Source organism: Marmota marmota, unplaced genomic scaffold (genome assembly GCF_001458135.2).
Source record: "Marmota marmota marmota unplaced genomic scaffold, marMar, whole genome shotgun sequence".
Lineage (NCBI taxonomy): Eukaryota > Metazoa > Chordata > Mammalia > Rodentia > Sciuridae > Marmota > Marmota marmota.
Window position 1 is genome coordinate 23,897,436 of NW_025999977.1, and position 20,865 is coordinate 23,918,300.

The 20,865-nt window shown below is 46.1% G+C and overlaps 1 protein-coding gene across 2 annotated transcripts in view; it reads right to left on the reverse strand.

The window, feature by feature from the left end:
- The window catches only part of Prkce (protein kinase C epsilon), a 492,097-nt gene that overhangs the window by 29,286 nt on the left and 441,946 nt on the right, over positions 1-20,865 (reverse strand). For both annotated transcript variants that reach the window (XM_015479707.2, XM_048804447.1), the window contains exons 12-13: positions 7,662-7,800; positions 2,666-2,854 (exon numbers count right to left, since the gene is read on the reverse strand). In XM_015479707.2, coding sequence (XP_015335193.2) covers positions 2,666-2,854; positions 7,662-7,800 — 328 coding nt within the window. The remainder of the gene's footprint in view (positions 1-2,665; positions 2,855-7,661; positions 7,801-20,865) is intronic.

The following is a 20,865-nucleotide window of genomic DNA, read 5'->3' on the forward strand; positions in this document are numbered from 1 at the left end:
ACAGAGATGGCAAGAAGGCAGCAGGGGGCCCTGTGAGGAGATCCTGCAGTTCCCCAAAGGACAGCTTGAACTCAGGTGGTAGAGGTGGAGCACAGAGAAACGTAACCAGAATGAAACATTTTCAGAGGGAGAAGGCCTTGATTGACAGGCTGTTGGAGGAAGAGAAGGTGATGTCAAGCAGAGCGCCCACATTTCCAGCTCTGCAGGCAGGAGGGTGGGGTGTCATTTACTGAGCCAGGGAGCTTGGGAGCATGCAGATTTGAGGGGGTAATCATGAGCTCAGTCTGGGGTTGCACTGAATATGAGGGGCCTCTGGACAGCTGGGTGGAGGTGTGGAGGAGGGAACTGAGAACATGGGCCTGCAAACTGCAAGTGGGTGTGGCTGGAACACAGCCCTGAGCTGTGGGCTTCATTGACGTTGCTGGTGCAGAGCACAGGGGAAGAAGGGGAGAGCACTGGGCTATGGGCGAGCCCAGGGACAGAGGAGAACCAGGGCTCAGTCCTGAAGAAAGAGCCATGCATGACAGACTTCACTCATGAAGGGATCCAATGAGCTAATGAGTGACATCAGCAAGGAACTGGTAAGGGCAGGGGCCAAAGACTGGCTCTCCAGAGTGACCATGCGAGGGTTCCTGACTTTCTTCTAATTCAACGAGTTATAATCATTTAACATGGAGAGATTTTACATAAAAATCTGGATTTTAGTCAGGCAAGGTGGCGCACGCCTATAATCCCAGAAGCTCAGGAGGCTGAGGCAGGAGGATCACAAGTTCAAAGCCAGCCTCAGCAAAAGCGAGGTGCTAAGTAACTCAGCGAAACCCTGTCTCTAAATAAAATACAAAATAGGGCTGGGGATGTGGCTCAGTGGTCTAGTGTCCCTGAGTTCAATCCCTGGTAGCTTCCTAGCCTCCAATGCCACCACCACCCCCCCCCAAAAAAAATCTGGATTTCAGGCTTTGAAAGCCAGCAGCCAGGGAATGGACACCACTGAGGTAGGTGAGTGCTCCCTAACTTAGTCTGCTACCTACCTAAACCAGGTCAACTGTTCCATCGCCTACTTGGTTGAACTTTGCAATCTGTGGCAAAAGCAAGAAGCAGAGCGCTAAAAGCTGCTGCCTTCCATGTTTCAAAGAATCTCTGGCAGCGCCTGCAGTGTGCCTCAGGCCTCAGGTGCAGCCATGAAATAAAGTGACAAAAACTCCTGCCCTCATGGAGCTTACCTTCTCATGGAAGAAAAGTGCTAAACATAAAAATAAACACAATACATAATTCACAGAGAATACTGGGAAGTGGAAAATGCTATCAGGAATAAATGGAGCAGGAGGGAGGGCACAGAGAAGAGGGTACACAAGTTTTATTTTTTCAAGGGCTGGGGGAGGACAGAGTAGCCTCGTTGAGAAGTCGCTCTGGGGCCAACACTTGAAAACATCCACTGATGTGTCCCCACATGCAGGGGCAGCAGAGGAAGAGGAAGCAAAGGAGTGGAGAAGCTGCCCAAATGCCAGGGAGAACAGGGCCAAGTGCCAGAGCGCAAGGACAAAGAGGGCCTTTAACACAGAGGAGCTCAGCTGCGTCAGTGAATGTGGCTGGGAGGCACCAAGGCCAGGGGTCCCGGAGCCACAGGGAGCCACAGGAGGCCGAGGAGGAACAGGGGGTGAAGCAACGGAGGCAGGTGTGTGTGTGCCCCAGAAACCTGCTCAAGGATTTTACATCTGGTTAAACTTTTCACACGAATTAATTAATTAATTAAGACAAGTGATGCTGATTTCCCATCTATTATAGGGACTGATAATTTCTTCATAGAATATGTGTGATTAAGTAAAGATTGGGAGTCATGAAACGAACAAGGAAAGCAAATGATGAAACACAGAGTTTTCGAATATGGCAGGTTTGGTGGATGCGACCTGTTCAACTGCTGTGCTTTGGAGCATCCTGATAGAAGAAAGAAGCCAGGACTGGAAATCGAGATTCCAGGACTGTCACCCTCGCCCCGCTTCAGCCCAGCAAGGTGACCTTGGGCAAACTGGTTGCCATCCCTGCACGGAGGGAACATCACTTACTAGACCTGGTACCAATGTCATTACATTGCAGAAATGGCTATGTTGAGAAAGTACAGTTTTTCACCCGTGAGGGGTCATTGGCAGGGCAGGGACAGGCTCCACTGTGTCTGAATACAGCATGGCTGCCCGGACCTTGAGTGGACATCATCTTTTCTGGTTGGCTACTTAGGCATTGTGATGCTGTCATGGACACCAGCTGGGCTGTCCTCCCTGCCTTTCACTCCTCTCTCTTCTGCAGAGGAGGCTTCAATGCAGACAGGCCTCTCTCTGGTGGCAGAGAAGCAGGCGGACTTAGCCTGAGTGTGAGGAGCAGAGGGGATGACCCAGGCTGGGCTGGATCTGTTCCCTCTGAGATGCTGGGGGACACAGACGCACATAGTGTACCATCTCAGGAAACCCAGACACACGCTGTCCCTTTCCCACAAGCAGAGCCACTGTCCCAGGCCCCCTTCTCTGCAGCAGTGTCTGAACCCTGCCTGAACTCCCCACGGGGGCTGTTTTAACTCGTCTCTCATCCAGTGGTGAGAAGAGGTGTTGGGGGGGTCTATGTGCGTGTGTGGTGGGGGGCAAGGAGCCCCAGGGGCAGGTCAGGGGCAATGACTCACGGCTTTCAAGATGCTGACGGCCTCCTTGCTGAGCCAGACTGGGTACAGCACATCATCATGGAGGATGGACTCAAACAGGTCGTCCTCATTGTCAGCCTCAAAGGGGGGCTGCCCAGCCATCATCTCATACATCAGCACTCCCAGGGCCCACCAGTCCACTGAGGGGCCATATTCCAACTCCTGCAGGATCTGTTCAGAAAACAGGCAACATTAGGGACCACACCAAAGAATGTCCCCCACCCAATGCAACACCCGTGCCACCAATGCCCATGGGGAGGTCTGCATCTCTGACTCACTCCCCTACAGCGTGGAGCCCTGTCGGGTTACCTGGGGGCTGGGGCGTCTAAAGCAGCAAGCTCCAAGAAGTGGGCTGGGATGCACTTTGTCAGAGGCTGACTGTCACCTCTCCAATAGTCTATCCTTCAGTGGGAACAAATGGCTGCTTCTCTGAGCTCCAGATGAAGTCCTTGATTTGCATTCAGGGTTATGTTTTAAAAAAATGCATATCTCAACACTAAAATCAGGGTCAGGAGAGCAAAGATGCAGACTGAGAGAGACCCAAGCAAGCTGTGAGTGGCCGATTCAGGTCTCTATCTCACACAGCCCCTTGGCATGCTCAGTCCACCCAGGGAAAGGTAACAGGAATCTCAGTCTGTCCCTAAATGGTGACAATGTTGGATTTACCTGGGCCCTGTGCTCCTGGGAAGGAAATTACAGAAAATAAGCCTTCCCATCTCCTTTGTCTCCTACCCACGAAGGACCCACTCTGCTCTACATAGACCCATCTCCATTGTTCCTCATGACTCCTGCGAGACTCACTGATGAACTCCTCATTTACCTGCCTCTAACAATCCCCAGACCCCTTCCATTTTTTTTTTTTTGAGATCAGCCTCATGAATGAATGTTCTCCTTACTTCCATAGCCAGAGCCCAATTATCTTTTTGATTGTCTGGTACAACTTTGTCTTTGGCAATAGTTACTGGTCTTCCTGATGCTCTCTTGGTCTCTCTCTCTCTTTTCCTCTGTCCAAATGTACAGAGTCAAAATCACTTAGATTAAATGCATACATGACATGCTAGAACATTCTTCCAGAGCAATCCTAAATTGCTGGGGAGTAAATAGGAAGACTTGAGTAAAAGCATCTAAAACACTCATGCAGTTTAGGAATCTTCTCAATTAGGAATGAAAAAGAAGTAAGAAATGCAGCCAACTCTAAATTATTTGGGGCTAGTCATCTGCTTCGATAGTACCTATAGAACTGCCAAGGGATTAGTGCGTTGTATCTGTAAGGTCAGAGCTACTGGTCCCACCACCCTGAGGAGCCATTGATTCCACTCTGTTCCAAAGTCAAAGTCAGCTCCTTCTCAACCTTGTGAGATCCAGCACCTCACCTGGTTCACCACGGCTTATTGGCACTACCAGTTTCTGTCCTTTGAGGTCATGGTTATGCCCTATTCTCCTCCAAAAAGCGTTCCTGGATTTCCTCAGCTCTTTCTCCTATCTCCTGAAGTCCCTGCCAGTTCCTAAGATATGCAAGTGCTTCAAACATGTTATTGCATTTTTAGCTGTTTCCAAGGTCAGCTGTCTCCCCAGGGCTTTCTAAAGCACCGGAGCAAGGGTTCTAGCATTCTTCTGAGCCCGCCATCATGACCAGCCCATTCCAGTGCTCAAGAATATATAATATTGTGTGATATATAATTTTTATATCTACCGCTGTGTGTATCTTACTGGGTGTAACTTGTTAACTCCTGGGTTCAGGGGGGCTTTATGTGATAAGATGGCCCCACTTTAGCCTCAGGGAGGTGGGACAGCTGGGGTCTGTGCCTCTGCGGAGTGGTGACAAGACCTCCAGGTGGTTCGTGTGTGCTAAGACGAAAGATGGTGCTGTGAGAACCACAGAGTGATCCTATCTACCCTTCCCCAACCCCTTCAGAGTCTTCTTGTTTTGAGTGGCATTTATTAAATGTCTTTCGTGCTTGGGTCTAATTACCTGCTCTTAATTTCATGTTGGCAACAGAGCTGGTGAGAGGGCAAGGCTTTGTAAGCCATGGGAGGATCTGGCATGGCAGCCAATCCCTCGAGTAGGTCAGAGCTGGGGTAGGAGACAGGGCAGGTGTTGGGCCTAATGACACTAGGTGTTGCCCAGGATGGGCGGCCACTTCCTGGGGAACAGGGCCAGGCATGGAGAAAGGAGAGGTGGGCCAGAGGAGCTAGCCAAGTGTTTGTGGTGGAAGAGAAGCTGTAGGCTGAGCTGAACCCTCAGAAGATGGCTCTGGTTTCAGGGTTGGACTCTCTTATTTGAATAGAGGCTGTGCCTTCAGAAACACGCCCCTGCTTTAATCTCATCAGATTCTCAAAACACCCTGCTGAGATGGGCAGGGTCAGCATGAAGATTCTCATTTGAAAGACAGGAACCAAAGGCTCAGAAGTCTCAGGACTTACTTCATCAAGGGATCAAGGGCACATGGGGGCATTCTGGCATGTTTTTCTTGCCTCATTACATAATCTATCAATGAAGATAATGGAGCCACCAGTAAGCCAGGGGTCACTGTGGGCCAGGCACCATGCTAAGAACTTTGGAGGGATAATTTTTTTTTTTTTTGAGAGAGAGGGGGGGGGGAGAGAGAGAATTTTAATATTTATTTTTTAGTTATCGGCGGACACAACATCTTTGTTTGTATGTGGTGCTGAGGATCGAACCCGGGCCGCACGCATGCCAGGCGAGTGCGCTACCGCTTGAGCCACATCCCCAGCCCCTGGAGGGATAATTTTATTTAATCTTTTCACTAGCCCTTGATAAAGACAGTGACCCCTTACTTTATCAGCTGTACTCTGCCTGCCATAAGACCAGGGATGTCTGCCATTTCTGGTGTCATGGCGATCCTGTGCAGTGGGCATGCTGGATAGAGCAGGAAGGAAGAGTGGCAGCACCTCATTATAAACACATATCAGAGTCTCCTCAGTGGGGTGCTTTGGGCTGAATGGGTGTTTTGTCCATTGTAAAGTGAGGTTTGTCTTGGGTGGGGTCCTTAAATACTACACTGGAGTGTCAATCCTTCCATTCTGACATGGATGCAGAGGAATTCGAACCAAGCATTGTCATGATAAAGGATAAATGAGGACAGGGCACAGTGGCACACACCTGTAATCCCAGAGGCTCAGGAGGCTGAGGTAGGAGGATGAGAGTTCAAAGCAGCCTCAGCAAAAGCGAGGTACTAAGTAACTCAGTGAGACCCTGTCTCTAAATAAAATACAAAATAGGGCTGGGGATGTGGCTCAGAGGTTGAATGCCTCCAAGCTCAATCCCTGGTTCCAAAATAAATAAGTAAATGAGGAAGATGGGAAAACCAGGTCCCAATGGAGTGTTCTCACTTCCATTTATCTCTTCTTGAAGGTTCAAGCGAAAAGACTAGCAGAGAGATCAAAATTGTTACTGTTTGGATCTCTTAGAATATTAAGGCTCTAAAGAGAATTTACCTATTACAACTCACCTGTCTCACTTCTAGGCCCTCCCCAGGCCTCCCCAGCTGTGGTCTGGCCTGTGAAGACCCTCAGCTGTCCATCCCTTGTTCTCTGTCTTCTGATCTGTACTGTGGTTGCCATTCTTCTTCCTGGGACAGGTCTGATTAGGACCTTCCTCCAGAACAACCCTTAGTGGGTCCCCAGTTCTTACAGAATCAAGCCATATCCCTAGGCCCTTTAGCTAATCTTGTTCATTATTACAAATGCTAAGGAACCTCTGCTCATGCTACACTATTTAACTTTCCTTAAAAAGACCAAAGTGTTTTTATTCCTTGGCCTTTGTTCATGTTGAAATATCCAAGTTCCCAATCATTCATTCAACCAACCATTACTAAGAACCTGATTTGTGTGCTGGATCCTGGGAGTACCTAGATTGGAAACACATACTCTGCCTTGAAAGGATTCAGAACTTCTACCCCGACTCTGTTTCTTTTCTGATCCTCTTGTTTGCATGGATGTTCTCCCACCCCTACAGCCACAGGAAATCATTATTCTTTACAATTCAGTTCATCCTTCAGGTGCTCCAAAGAAGCCCTCCCAAGTCCCTGAGGATACCATCTTTTTTATATACCGATTTATTCTGCTTAATTACCTGTTGACTTATCTGTCACTCCCTCTAGGCCAAAAGTTTCCTTAGGAGAAGGAGATTTTTTACCCCAACTCAGTCAATTTTTTACCCCAACGCTGCTTGTATCTAGCAAGTACTCAAACAATGCCTATTAGGAGAAAATGAAATCCGAATGTGCTAATATCTCTCCGAATGTGCAATGCTTAATGAGATTGGTGCTTCCTTCCCATCTTACATGTCTCAGAGCTATCAAGATCATTTTGATTAAGTGTCATGATAGGCCTAGCTTAAATCTGAATCATCCACAAACACTATGTTTCTCTTGGGTTAGGCAAGATTGGAAGGATTCAAAGCAAACAAGCCCTTCCCGATGAGCAAAACACCCAAACAACATACAAGGTGACCCACTGGTGATGCTAAAAATGAATGTCTCTGATCTCTGCTTATAATGTCCTCTTCTCGCTCCATCCTGCCTTCCCACTAGGTGGATCTGACACTGAGGGGAAATGGTGGGTGATTCCTGGTTTCACTGACGGCAAGTTACAGCTGATAAAGCAAATGGCTGCCTTTTTCTATGGTGCTTTTTATTGTGCTTATTAAGAAGTGAAAATGATGATGAAAGTCAACAATTTGTCTTAGTCCTACTTTTATTGGTGACTGGGGACTAGGATGGGGAGTGATGCTCAGTGAGACCCTGCCCAGATACAGGCCTGTCACTTAGCTGACCCATCCTCCTCCAGTCACCACCATATCTTTATTGAGATCAGTGAACCTTTAACCCCCCGCCCCCCACTCTCTCCTGGAATCCATCCTGGTAGTGCTAGGAGAAGGCATTACTAGATGACCCCAGAGCATGATGACCCCTGCCTCACCAGGAGGAGGTGGCCGTTCACATACAGGTCTTACCTCCGGAGCTATGTAATCGGGAGTCCCACAGAATGTGGTGGTTGTCACGCCGTTCAGAATCCCTTCCTTGCACATCCCAAAGTCGGCTAGTTTGCAGTGACCTTCTGCATCTAGAAGAATGTTGTCCAGTTTCAAATCCCTGTAAGACAGGCCAAGGCTGCATGGTTAATGTCTCATTCACCCTGATAGGGTCTTCTTGAGTTGAAGAGATGTGCACATCCTAGGGAAATCTTCAGAAGAGAAAGTCCTGACAGGGGTGACCTGCCCCAAATCAATCTCAGTCCAGGGGTCTCTCATGTTGGTCGACTGTGGAGAGTGCTGCCATTCTCCTCAGCATGAAAAAGGGGCTTCCACAATCCCAGAAACATATCAAGACCACTGCAGCTTAATAGATTAAAGTTAGTAGCTATTTACCAAAGACCTGCCATGCATTAAAATTCATATTATTTAGACCTTCCTTTGAGAGAAAGGGGCAGCTTATCCTCAATCTGTCATGAGTTAATCAGCAGAGGGACACATGGTGACATTAGTACATATTAACATCACCCAAGAATCAGGCACTTTTTTTTTTTTTTTTTTTAGTACCAGGATTGAACCCAGAGCCGCTCTACCTCTTATTTTGAGACAGTGTCTCACTAAATTGCTGAGGGTCTCACTAAGTTGCTGAAGCTAGCCTTGGACTTAAGATCCTTCTGCCTCAGCATCCCAAATCTCTGGAATTACAGGTGTGCATCCCTGCACCTGGCTCAGGTGCTACTTTTGCAGGGCATGAAGTATGTGAGCTGCTGGATTTCAGAAGAGGAGAGCACAGATGGCTGGTGCAGGCAGTGAGGGCTTCTAGGGAGCAGTGGCTCAAGTCTGTATAGAGGCTTGGTTTGGATAGACCATGAGGACAGAAGGTGGGAGGGAGAGGAGGTAGATGCAAAAGGTGCTAAAGAGACCACAGAATTGGGTCTGAATGGTGAGGAAAGACAAGTATGTTGGGACCAACCTCAGAGAGCCTCAAATGCCAGGAAGAGGGGTCTGAAATCCATGCCCACAGTGACAGATGCCCTACCTAGAGGAGCACCTTGTGTGTACAGCATCAGTCTTCCATGGGTGGCAAGCTGAGGGGAGGAACTGGTTGCAATAACCTAGGCTTAGAGGCTGTGGATAGTTCTGTACAGAAGGTGAGGGCCATGGTGGGGGGCATGCCAGCCTCAGCCAGTATGGCTCCCCTCTGCTTTGTTTTACACTTTGGGGTTCTATGGAATATGAAACCTGGGGTTCTAAGTAAAAATTTCTCTACCACCCAAGCCTGGAAACCCAAGGCCTCGGTTTGTAGAAGAAAGAATCTAGACTGTCCAGATGGACATTCCCACCCTGGGCCTCCTTCAGCAGCCACTCTGGGCTAAAAGGGGGTCTTGCAAAGAACATCCATTCCCCTGCATGCAGAGAGCAGGAAGGGCCATGCTTATGACCTTCTGGCATTTGAACTTGAACTCCAGCCACCGCCAGGGACCCGGGCCTGAGTGCAGAGGTGGGGCAGGAAGTGCTTTAGGACCTGCCTGCCTTGCTTCCATGACCCTGTTTCCGTTTACAGCTGGGACTCTGGGAAAGAAGAGAGCACATAAAATGTGCTGCTCTAAGCAAATGCTTGTGAACTACAGAAAGAACAGTGAGCCCAACCAAGCCGAGCCGCTGAGGCCAGTCTCCCTGACCCCTGCCCTGGCAGTGTGTGTGGTTAAGGCTCACCTCTGGCTGGGGGTAAGAAAGCAGGGACAAATGCTGGGCTGGGATCCAGGTGCCCTGGGGTTTTTCACTAATGATGGCATGGCCCTGTAGAGTCACCTGGCCAATCCCCTACCTGTCAAATCAGAATAACACACTCTGTTTGTGGGCTTGTTTGACGGACTAATGGGATAAACAGTGTGAAAGATGAAGGTATTTAATATCACTACATGCATTTCCTACAGGAGGAATCTGAGTTCCAGGGAGGGAGTCCTGCCTGCCCACTTGCAAATGTTCCATCGCCAGCCAGCAGGCTCTTTGGGCTCTGCTAAGTCAAGTTCCCCCTTTGTGCTCTAATATCCAGAATTGCCTTTCCAAGGTCCGTATGGATGTGAGACGATCAAAGTGGCAATATTAATAGCAGAAGTAACAAGAATAATGCTTCTGTATGTGTGGAAAGCAGCTCGTGATTGACATTCATGCCCTGAAGACCCCTGTGAGTTAGGAAGTGCATGCTCTGCTACTACTTTATCCTTGCACAAATAAGTAAATGGGAGAGGGAAGAAGGCAAGTGGGTTTTGAAGGTTACCAGGGTTACCAGGGTTTCCTGCTCTGAAAGCTGGCATCTTAGCGCCTCTTGCTTCAACCTGGGCAGACTTCCTTCAGCACCGGCCACAACTCCTAACTTGATAAGATGCCCTGGGTGCCAGCCCTCAAAACGCTCTCTTTTAAAGTATTTGTCATGTCACAGGAAGGATCTGCTCTGATTTTTGTATATATGGGATAGATCAGAATGTACCAAGGTGGCCTGAACCCAAGACAGTTCTTGCTCAGGTTTCTGCATGAGCCCTCCTGGCCCTCAGACACAGCCCTTCCCCCTGCTCAGGTTCCTAATCTATTCAGGGAAAAAGGGAAGGTGGGTGTCCCATTTCTTCCCACCTCCCTTTTGCCCCTGCATTGGCCCCAGCTGCACCCCTTTGCTTCCTGTCATCGCTTGTCCTTGGGGAAGAAGCTGGCCCAGCTACCAGCCCAGAATGACCACCTGGTCTAGCATGTTCTGCAGGTAGCTGTGCCTGCACTGTGCCCCAGGGAGGCTCCAGCCCAACACACTTCTTCCTGCTCTTCTGCTGCCAATGCCTGAAATCCCAACTCTTGTCACTTTCCTCCCATTCCCTCTCTGCTCTCTGAATTTCCTCAAAACTCTAACTCCCTACACACAAATACCACCTATGCAAGAGTTAATGACTTCTATTTCTTTTTTGTGTATGACCGAAAAAGTTAGTGCAGCTCAAAAGATCCCTGGGCACCAGACAGGATGTTATTCAAATTTTGTTCCTCTGTGGGGTCTTGAGTCTCATTAAAAAGAAGACGATAGCTGGGCAAGATGGCACACGTCTGTAATCCCAGCAGCTCAGGAGGCTGAGGCAGGAGGATCGCAAGTTCAAACCAGCCTCAGCAACTTAGTAAGGCTCTAAGCAACTCAGTGAGACCCTGTCTCTAAATAAAATACAAAAAAGGGGGGCAGGCTGGGGATGTGGCTCAGTGGTTAAGTACCCCTGGATTCAATCCCTGGTACCCCCTGCAAAAAAAGAGGGCTCATTCCTCTGGGACCTTCCCCCCAAGGGGGTAGGGGACAAAGGTTGCTAGACTGCTGGAAGGAGGTGGTGCCAGGACCCTGTGGCAACTATTGTTTTTCTCCATTCTCACCAGCATGGCTGCTCCACTTCCTATTCCTACACCAGGAATCTCTCAGCAGCCAGTGTTTTGTGTGGCCTCTTTGACAGGGATCCCTATGGAGGGAGGAGGGTTGGGAGCAGTGGTACCCCAGCCTTTCCTACTCCTATTCTGAGGTCCAGCTTCACGGCAGGGTGGGTGGTCTTTCCTTCCTACAAGTTCCCAGGCACTCAGGACCCGGCAAGGCACATAGTAGGTACTCAGCAAACTGGACAGCTTTGCAGAGAGACAACTGCCTAGATATTAGTCCCTGTCTACTCAGTCCTCAAATACAAGGGGACTTTTGAGGCATGAGACATTAAGGAGTAGGTTCATTTATTTTTTTAATAGAAGGAATACAATAAAATCCAGCAACATCTCTTCCCTCTATACAAACCAGAGTGACCTTTACTTATTTGATTTACTAATAATAGTTTCATTCAGGGCTGGGGTTATAGCTCAGTGATGGAGCACTTGCCTAGCACATGTGAGGCACTGGGTTTGATCCTCAGCACATATAATATATTAAAAAATAGTTTCATTCAAATTTTGTTTTTCAATAGGTCAGACATTATTATGTTTAAAAAATATGAAAGTATCAAAGGGCAGATGGTAATAATTCTCCCTCTTTCATCCATTCCTTTTTGGTTTTTTTCTATCTGTTCCTTAAGGCAATTGTTTTTTTATTCATTCCTGTGTATCTTCTCAGTCAAACTTTATACATAAATAAGAAAATGTGAATATACATTCATTTCCCCATTTTTAATAAATTAGGTGCTGACTGCATGTAGTCTTCGGGGCCCTTACCTTTTTTTGCTCAATCTGTATTGGAGATCTTTCTATCTTGGCACATAGATAGAACCTCCAAATTCTTTATTTTATGCTATATAATATTTCACTATTTTTATTGGGGAATATTTAGGGTATTTCTAAAATGCCATTACAGTGTGACTGTGAATAACCTCCTGCATATGATATTTTTGCATGTTTGCCTGTGTACCAAGGAATCATACACATTTCTTAGAAAAGAAATTTCTGAATTAGATACTGCAAGAATGTGAATGTCCTTGAATGTTGCCCAACCACTCTCCTTTGGGCTGAAAAATGTATACTCCCATGAGCAATATGTGAGAGTGCTTGCTTCTCCACATTCTTGCCAACATGGTATGTTGTCCGGTTTAGGCAGTATGTCAGGTAAAAACCGTATCTCAGTATACCCTTAAGTTTCTCTGTAAGTTTCAGCATTTTTTCGTACCTTTAAAAGAAAACAGTATTTTTTTCTTGTGCTACCTTTTTCTTTTTGGTGTTTGTTTTTATTGATTTCTAGGAGTTCTTTCTATATTAGGAAACAAACTTTGTACAGGATAAGAGTTACAAACACTTTTTCTAGTTTATTGTTTGGCTTTTGACATGGCTTACAGTGGTTTGGGTGATATTATTTATTTTTATGTAACTGAATGGATGCTTTACTTTATGGTTCTTGGATTGTATGTCTTAATTTGAAAGGTTTTACCCATTTTAAAGATATAAAAGCATTCTCTCAAGGTTACTTCTAGTACTTTTGCTTTTATTTTATAAGCATAAGTTTTTAATGCTTTTGGAATCTGTTCTGATAAGAGGTGTGAAGTATACATCCAACTTTACTTGTTTCCAGCTATCTGGAAACAATCCCAGATGTTGAATAGTTCATCTTATCCTCACTGATGGAAATGGCACCTTTATTAAGTCCTCATGTCAAATCCTCTTGTGCACTTGTGTTTTTTCCTGTACCTTTTATTCTATTACATTGCTCTACACTACACTTTAATTATCACAGGATTATGATGTTTTAACACCTAGCAGAACTTGTCCCCTTATTCTTTTTCAAATTTCTTGGCTATTCTTACTTGTTTATTTTTCCATATGAACTTTAGAATCATTTGTCTAGTTAGAAAGAAATCCTGGTGCTGTTTTTATTGGGAACACATCTAAAGTTATAAATTAACTCAGGGAGAATTGATATTTTCATGATGTCGAGTTTTCTTATCCAATAATATTGTTTATCTTTCCATTTGCCCAAGTCTTAACTGTGTCCTTTAGTAGCATTTTAAAATTCTCTGGTATAGATCTTGTGCATTTCTTTTTCCATTTTATGGCAGATTGTTGGTTGTCCCAATATCCATTCTCACCTCCTTCGTTAGTAAGAGAATGTTGAAGTTTTTCTCTTTTTTTCCCCCCTTTTAAGTCATGCATGTAGCCATGCAGCTATAAACTAAAGTGAAAAGCCTCCCTTGGAGCTGGGTGTGGTTATGTGACTAAGTTCCCACCAATCGAACATATGGCAGTCTCCTTAAAAGGAAGGGCCTTCTTGCTCTTTCCTTCCTCTCTCCTGTGTCCGGAATGAGGCTATATATAATGCCTGGTCTTAGTAGCTACCTCAGCCATAGTAAAGATAAAGGTCAAGTCCAAGGAATGATCCTATGACTTTCATATGAAAAAGAAAAAAATCTTGTATCTTATTGAAAGCACTGTTGTTTGGAGTTTATATGTTAATTCTACCTAAACCTGCTTCTAAATAATCCCACGCTATTATTTTATATTTTAAATCTCTATCATAAATGGGGTCATTCCTTTTATTAGAGCTTTCATCTGGTCACATATGTATATGCTAGCTATTAATTTCTGTTTATCATTCTCTTGCCCTGCCACTTACTGAATTCTCTTTATTTTTGCAAAGTAATTTTCCAACTGCTTCTTCTGAATTTTTCAGATTACCCGCAGTTAGTGATCATTGCCTCTCTTTGTTTTCAGTGTTTGTATTTCTGATGCATTTCTCTTCTCTGATTGTATTGACTAGCATCTCAAAAACAACATTAAATAATATTAATAGGTGTTAGTGAGCATCTTTTGTAGTCCCTAAGTTAGGACCATTTCCCTGAGACAGAATGCCTTAATCATAGTTGCTGGTCCCCTGGATTGACAGCTACCTTACTGTACTCTCCATAGACTAAGACTTGAGAGAAGTTCCATGGAAACACTTCCTCCCCAGCTGCCAGAGGGCCACATGGGCTGTGGGCAAGAGGCTAACAGCAGACTCTTCAGCATCCTTCTGGTCCAGGGTTTCTCAACCTTGGCACACTGGGGCCAGACTGACCTTTGGGACTAGATACTTCTTTGCTGTGGGGCTGTCCTATACTCTGCAGGATCTTAGTAGCGCTCATGGCCTCTGAGTTAGATGTTATTAATACTGACCTCTTGTTGCATTGAGACTTTGCCAAACAGCCCTTGCATGTCTCTGGTTGACAACTACCATTCTAACCTAAGTCTTAAGCAGTGATCAAGGTTCCAAGATGGCCTGACCCAGGTTATTAAGCCAAATAGAGATTTGGAAGCAATGTTTTGACTTAAAGGAATGGATACATTTGCCTGGAGTGTTTTCCACCATTTTATCCCTGGGAGTCAGGAATCCTGACTAGACCAACCTGGCCAACATGTGGCATCATTAACTCAACTTTTAAAACATGTGAGAAAACTGAGGCTCAGAACAGGCGCCTTGCCTGAGGTCACGTGGTTGGGAAGAGGCTGCGCTGGGCTGCCCCAAGTGACTGCTACTGCTGTGTGTGTGTGTGTGTGTGTGTGTGTGTGTGTGAGAGAGAGAGAGAGAGAGAGAGAGAGAGAGAGAGAAAGAGAGAGAAAGAGAGAGAGCTGCCTTTTAGATAAAATGTAAGATGCATGAGTTGGAAATCTCTATGTGATGTTTGGGCCCAAATTCCTCTGGGCTGGGAAAAGAAGACTGTGGTGAGAAGGGAGCCACAGAGGCCGAGAGATCATGGCCACTGACAAGGATGGATTGACTTAGAGGCAGGATGGCAGAACCCAGGCTCCCCTGGGGCAGGAGTGCAGACCTCTTCCAGAAAACCAAAAGACGTCAAGAAAGGAAATTCCCTCAACAATGTACTTAAAAAAAATTCTATAAAACCTATCTGAGGAAGGGAAAAAAATATAGCAGTTAGTTTCAGGGGAAAAACACACAAAAAAACCTTGACTTCTAACACCAACTATATGTGCTACTCTATTGGGGTGGGAAAGGGGAAAAGGACTGTGGGTAAAAACAAGGGTCTCTAAAATGAGTTTGCTGTGAGGGAAGGAAAAAAGGACCTAATACTGAGAGAGAACTGGTGTGTAAGGCAACCTCGTGGATATGCATGATAGGTTAGACAGTGTTTGTAACAAAAGTATGTTATATGGGACAGGGAAGGGAACGGAACCCAGGGCTTTATGAATGCCAACTCATGCTCCACCCACTGAGCTACTTCCCAGAAGTATGTAGGTTTTTTTTTTTTTTTGCGGGGGCGGGGGGCAGTTACCAAGTTGAACTCAGGGACACTCGACCACTGAGCCACATCCCCAGCCCTATTTTGTATTTTATTCAGAGGCAGGGTCTTGCTGAGTTGCTTAGCACCTTGCTTTTGCTGAGGCTGGCTTTGAACTCGTGATCCTCCTGCCTCAGCCTCCTGAGCCACTGGGATTCAAGGTGTGTGCCACCATGCCCAATGAAGTATGCTTTCAATATGACAAGAAACCAACTGTGGAGCTCTATAGCAATGTGTCTAGAATAATTTGAAATACATATCTTGGCTTCTAACACTTGCCCCCCCCAAGGTATGGCTGTGTGTGTATCAAATCTGTGACAGTGGTATATACACAAGAAGTGGTCAGTCCTTCATGTTGTAATCTAGATGCAGAATGGGACCCCCAACCTCTCTCTTTCCCTTGTTCAGGTAGGAAGTGAGGCCATTCTGAATGGGAATCTGCTGTTCCTAGCTGGTTAATGGTGGGTTGGTCCAACACACCTATGAGACTCAGTTTCCTTATTTGTTAAATGGGGATTATATTGCCAGGATGGAACAACATAACCTGTGTGAAAGCTCTAGTACAGTGCTTGGGATATGGAGTTACCTCAGAAATTCTGCCTTCTCCAGGGGTCTCTCAAAATCATTTCTTAAAATATGGATCCCTTGCCAGGAAAAGTCACTAAATCCCTAATGAGTCTTCATTTTTGAAAAATATTTAGTATCTCCTATTTGGTATGAGCCACCAAAGATAGATGAGAGAGAGAGAGAGAGAGAGAGAGAGAGAGAGAGACATTAGACTTCTTTCAGTCTAGCTATAAGAAAATTATAGGACCCTCCACCCCCGCCCTATGCATGCATGAGAACACGAAGCTCCCCAGGAAGAAACCAAAGGTGAGGGTCGGGGGTAGGGTAGGGGTGGGAATGGAGCCACTCAGGTGTTAATAACCAGGATGGATGTGACAGCTTCCAGACACTTAATAACCTACTTAGGACTGGGATCTTGGCCCTGGGAGTGGCTACCACATGCTATCAACTGGGGATCTCCAGGGGTGGGGGTGGGCAGTGAATAAGCCCACATTAGTGAAGTGAGCCAGGACCTGAACTTCATATGTTGGATGGAGCCCTTTTTGCCTCACTGGGCAGCCCAGCTGTCACATCCTTTCTGAACACAGCCTTTCCCATTTGGGCCACTGTATCTTCCAAATTCGATGGTAGATACCCCTCCAGAGTAAGGGCCAGGAAACTTTTCCTTCAGTAAACCACACTGCATTTTAGCAGAGGGTTGGCACATGAGGCTCTTAATCTATCAGGCAAAAAATGGAAAAAAAAATATCTTTTTGCATGATTCAAAAATTTATCATGAAAGATGAGATTCATATGTGCCTGAGTCCTTTAACTAGGACCTGAATTTTAATGTTTTAGCCCCTGTGGCACATTAGTTCCACAAAGCTCAGGCCTGAGAGCCAGGCACATGAGAGCAAATTCCTTCAGTTACTTGAAGATAAGAGATCAGAAAATTACTCAGGGATGCCAAGTATTTGGGTTGCCAGAGCACAGGCCCTTGAGGGAGGTTATAAAGAAACTCTGCTTATTTTTGGACAAATAGTGGAGACTTTGTGAATGAGAGTGGCTAGTCAGATGGGAATGGGGATGTTTTTGACAAATGAAACCAAACACCTTCATATTCAACAATCAATACCTTCAAAAGAAATGTATAGTCAGATTCCCTTCAATGTTGTGGCATTGATAAATGCAACCCTCCAGTATTCTCTGTAGCATTCCCTGTGGCAGGAACCTTCTCTTGCTCCCAGGAAAGCTGAATCTCTCAAAAACCTCCCTAGACCAACCAAGAAGCAAGCAAGGTCGATCTATTGCCTCTCCAATGAAAGCAAAAGCACAACTGGGAACAGTGGCACACGCCTGTAATCCCAGAGACTGGGGAGGCCGAGGCAGGAGGATCATAAGTTTGAAGCCAACCTCAGCAACTTATCAGTGAGCCCTAGGCAACTTAGTAAAACCCTGTCTCTTACAACATAAAAAGGACTGGGGATGTAGCTCAGTGGCAAAGTGCCCCTAGGTTTTATCACCAGTACCAAGGAGAAAAAAAAAAGTGCAAAAGCACCATTTGTTTCAAAGCCCAAGGTAAAGGATTTCAAAATTCTCTACTACAGTGCTGAGTCAATGGCAGTATTTCATATGGGCCAGTCTGCAGGGAAACCTTTCCCCAAGTCTCTTCATGGGGAAAACTCAGTCATTTAGGAGTAAAATAATAACTACCTTTATAAAAAAAATTTTTTTTATGCCAGGTTCAGTGTTATCTCATTTAATTCAACAAACACTCTGTGAATCTGGTAGATGATGATGATTATCATTTTTAGAGATGAAGGTGATGTGTTCTTCAGGCTGGCCCTAAACTGCTGGGCTGAAGTGATCCTTCTGCCTCATCTTTCCAAGTAGCTGGAAGTATAGGCATGTACCACTGGGCCCTTCTAATAGGATAAATATTATCCCCATTTCCTAGGTAAGGATAAAAGATCTGAGGGGTTATTTAACTGGTCCTAGACACACAGGTGGTGAATAGTGACAGTCAGTCCTTCCTAACAACACTTCCATATTCTTAGCTACTTTGCTATGTTGCCTGAGGAGAAAAAAAATGTATTACATCCACACTTTTGTGGGACAGAGAGCACAGTTGCTGTTGTTAAGATGGTAGCTGTTCCTGACTCGTGGCAATATGCTTATAAGATGTAACTGATAACCTAGACAAGGCTATTTTCACCAGATGGCCCCTTATCTGGAGAAAGCAGACATTCAGCCATTACACCAACAGCTGGGAACCTGAGGTGTCAAACAGCAACCCAGTTTACAGCCAAAATAAATAGCCTGGGGCTGTACCTTGGCATTACAACTTGGAATCACTGCAGAATAACTTATCTGATTGCATGATTATCCAATTTATTTTTTAAACCCATAGTAAGACAAGCACTTTCTTATCTTTAATAGGCCTGGATAAATTCCTGACTCCCACCAATGGGAGATAGGCATTGACCTGTGGCTCCTAGGATCATTATGACACCCATATCTAGTCTCCCACCCTCTTTAATCCATTGGTCAACTTACTCATCAGAATAGCAGCTCAGAATATAGACTGGAGTCAAGGACAAAAGTGACCCCAAGCAAGCTGCTTTCCTGAGCATTATTGTCCTTAAAGTAAGATAAGAATGGATGAGTTAATCCCCAAGGACCCTTCCAGTCTATGACCCTGGGAAGTGGAGGAAGTTGGAGCCCATGAAGCTTGGACCTGCAATCCTGGCTAGTGAACACCAAATGTTTCCTTTTCACCTTGGAGCAAACTTTTGCCGGCAGGCCTTTTAATACAAAATGTAAATCAGATGGTGCTCTCTTCCTTGTATTCTTCAGTGGCGTCCCAGGAACTTGGTTTCTAGTGTGGAGTGAGGGACCTTTTACAGTCTCCATGAACATGGCCCTCTAGCCTCGTATTTCACCCTGTCCCCCTTACAGTCCCAACTAGGGGCTGGCAGGCCTTTAGCTGGTCCCTATCTCCTCCTGATGTCCTACGATTGGCCCTACTATGTGTCTGTCTCGCATGATAGACGACACCACAAGGAGAGGGCCTCTGACTGCCATAGTGGCCAGTGTAGTCCAGCACCTCAGGACTGTTTGGTCAAGTGGATGAAGGAATAAGTGAGTAGAGAGGAGAATTCTCAGACCCAGGCCCTGGGCAGGCACACATTTCCAGAAAACATATAGAAAAATTTAAACATTATTAAAAGGATTACACTGAGGTCAAAACCATCAGAGACAGCTGAATCTGGCTTATTCTCGCATCCTCCCATCCATTCACCCCTTCATATTCAGGAAGAGCCCCAAGCAACTGTGAGTCCTCTGCTAACCTTGCAACCCCTTCCATGGCAGGCAGTGAGGAGCTGAAATTCCTTAATTCTACCACAGGGACTGGCCCATCTCCCTGCCATTTTGGGCCACTTGCCTCTTCTCTCCAGCCACTTGGGTCCCTGGCAGCTCCTCAGGCTCACCAAATGCTTTCCTGCCTGAGACCTTTGCCACAGCACACATGTTCTCTCCCCCTAGAGAACAGAATCCTTATTTTTCCGGTCTCGGCTGGACCCTTAAAGATGCCTCTCTTGATCCCTCTATCTAAAGGAGTCCAACCCACCCCCAATCCTTACTTTAATCTCAGCCACAGCACCTTGGTCACTTCCTTCACAGCGCGGCTCACATCTTGTAATTACTTTGCTTGCTTATCTCCTGAAGTTATGACTGGTTTACCTCGCATGAACTCCATGAGAACAGGGACTGCATCTTTGTGTTTATAACTCGGTCCCCAGAGCCCTGCAAAGTGCCTGGTACTCAATGTTCATTGAACGTTGGAATGGAATAACAGGCAGATCCTGTAATAAGTCTGTTTTAGTGACAGTCTAGTTAATGGCCTAATTATAACAACTAACAACATCCCTTACCTACTTGGCCTTCCGTGTAATAATTCCACAGTACTCACTGAGTTTCTACTCTGAGCCTGTTCTTGCGAGGCCTTGAAGATACTGAGAAAAAAGACATAATTCCTGTCCTTAAGGAGGGGCCTAGGGTCTGGAGGGAGACATGGACATAGGCCAGGGCACTGGGGATGGGGGAAAAAATTTTTCCCTCTACAGCAGAGGGAAAAAACAGGACACCATCACTAGCCTTAGAAGGCACAGCTGCTGGCCTCGCCTTGTTTGGGGCCAGCGATATGCAGTTCTTAGTGTAGCCAACACTGTCATCACAGCAAGCGCCACTACAGTGGAAGGACCAAGAGTGACCTTCCTGGAGGCGTGCCTGGAGCGTGGTGGAAGTGGTCTTCAGAACCTGATGCCGGGCCTACAATTCCCGGACAGGAAAATCCAAAAAGCTCTTTGGTCAGGAGAAGAAGCTGCCAAAACTTTTAGTTAGTGTACATCTTCCATGTTCAGCCACGCAAGGAGCCACGTGCTCGGAGATGGGCCAGCCCTTTGCAGGTCACCCCGGCCCAAAAAAAGAGTGGAGGAAACGCGAATGGAACTCCCCACAAGTTGAGGGGGATGTAGGGGAAGCACGTCTTCCTGCAAACAGAGGGTCACCCGAGTTACTTGGAGGACATCAGAGGCCTACTGCAGGGCCAGGGGGCTGAAAGAAGGACTGACCTCTGAAGGGACAGAAAACAGATTTTATTATTCTTAAAAAAGAAATCTCACATTTGTATTTGTTTAATTTGGCCAGGGGAGGTATTTGCTTTCAGACCGCGCAGTGCATTTCAGCTGACCAGAAATTGTGTGTGTGTGTGTGTGTGTGTGTGTGTGTGCGCGCGCGCGTGAGTGCATGCGTCTATGCCAGTGAGGAAGGGGGCAGGACTGGGCTCATGCCCACACATGGTCTTATGGGCTCAGATCTGT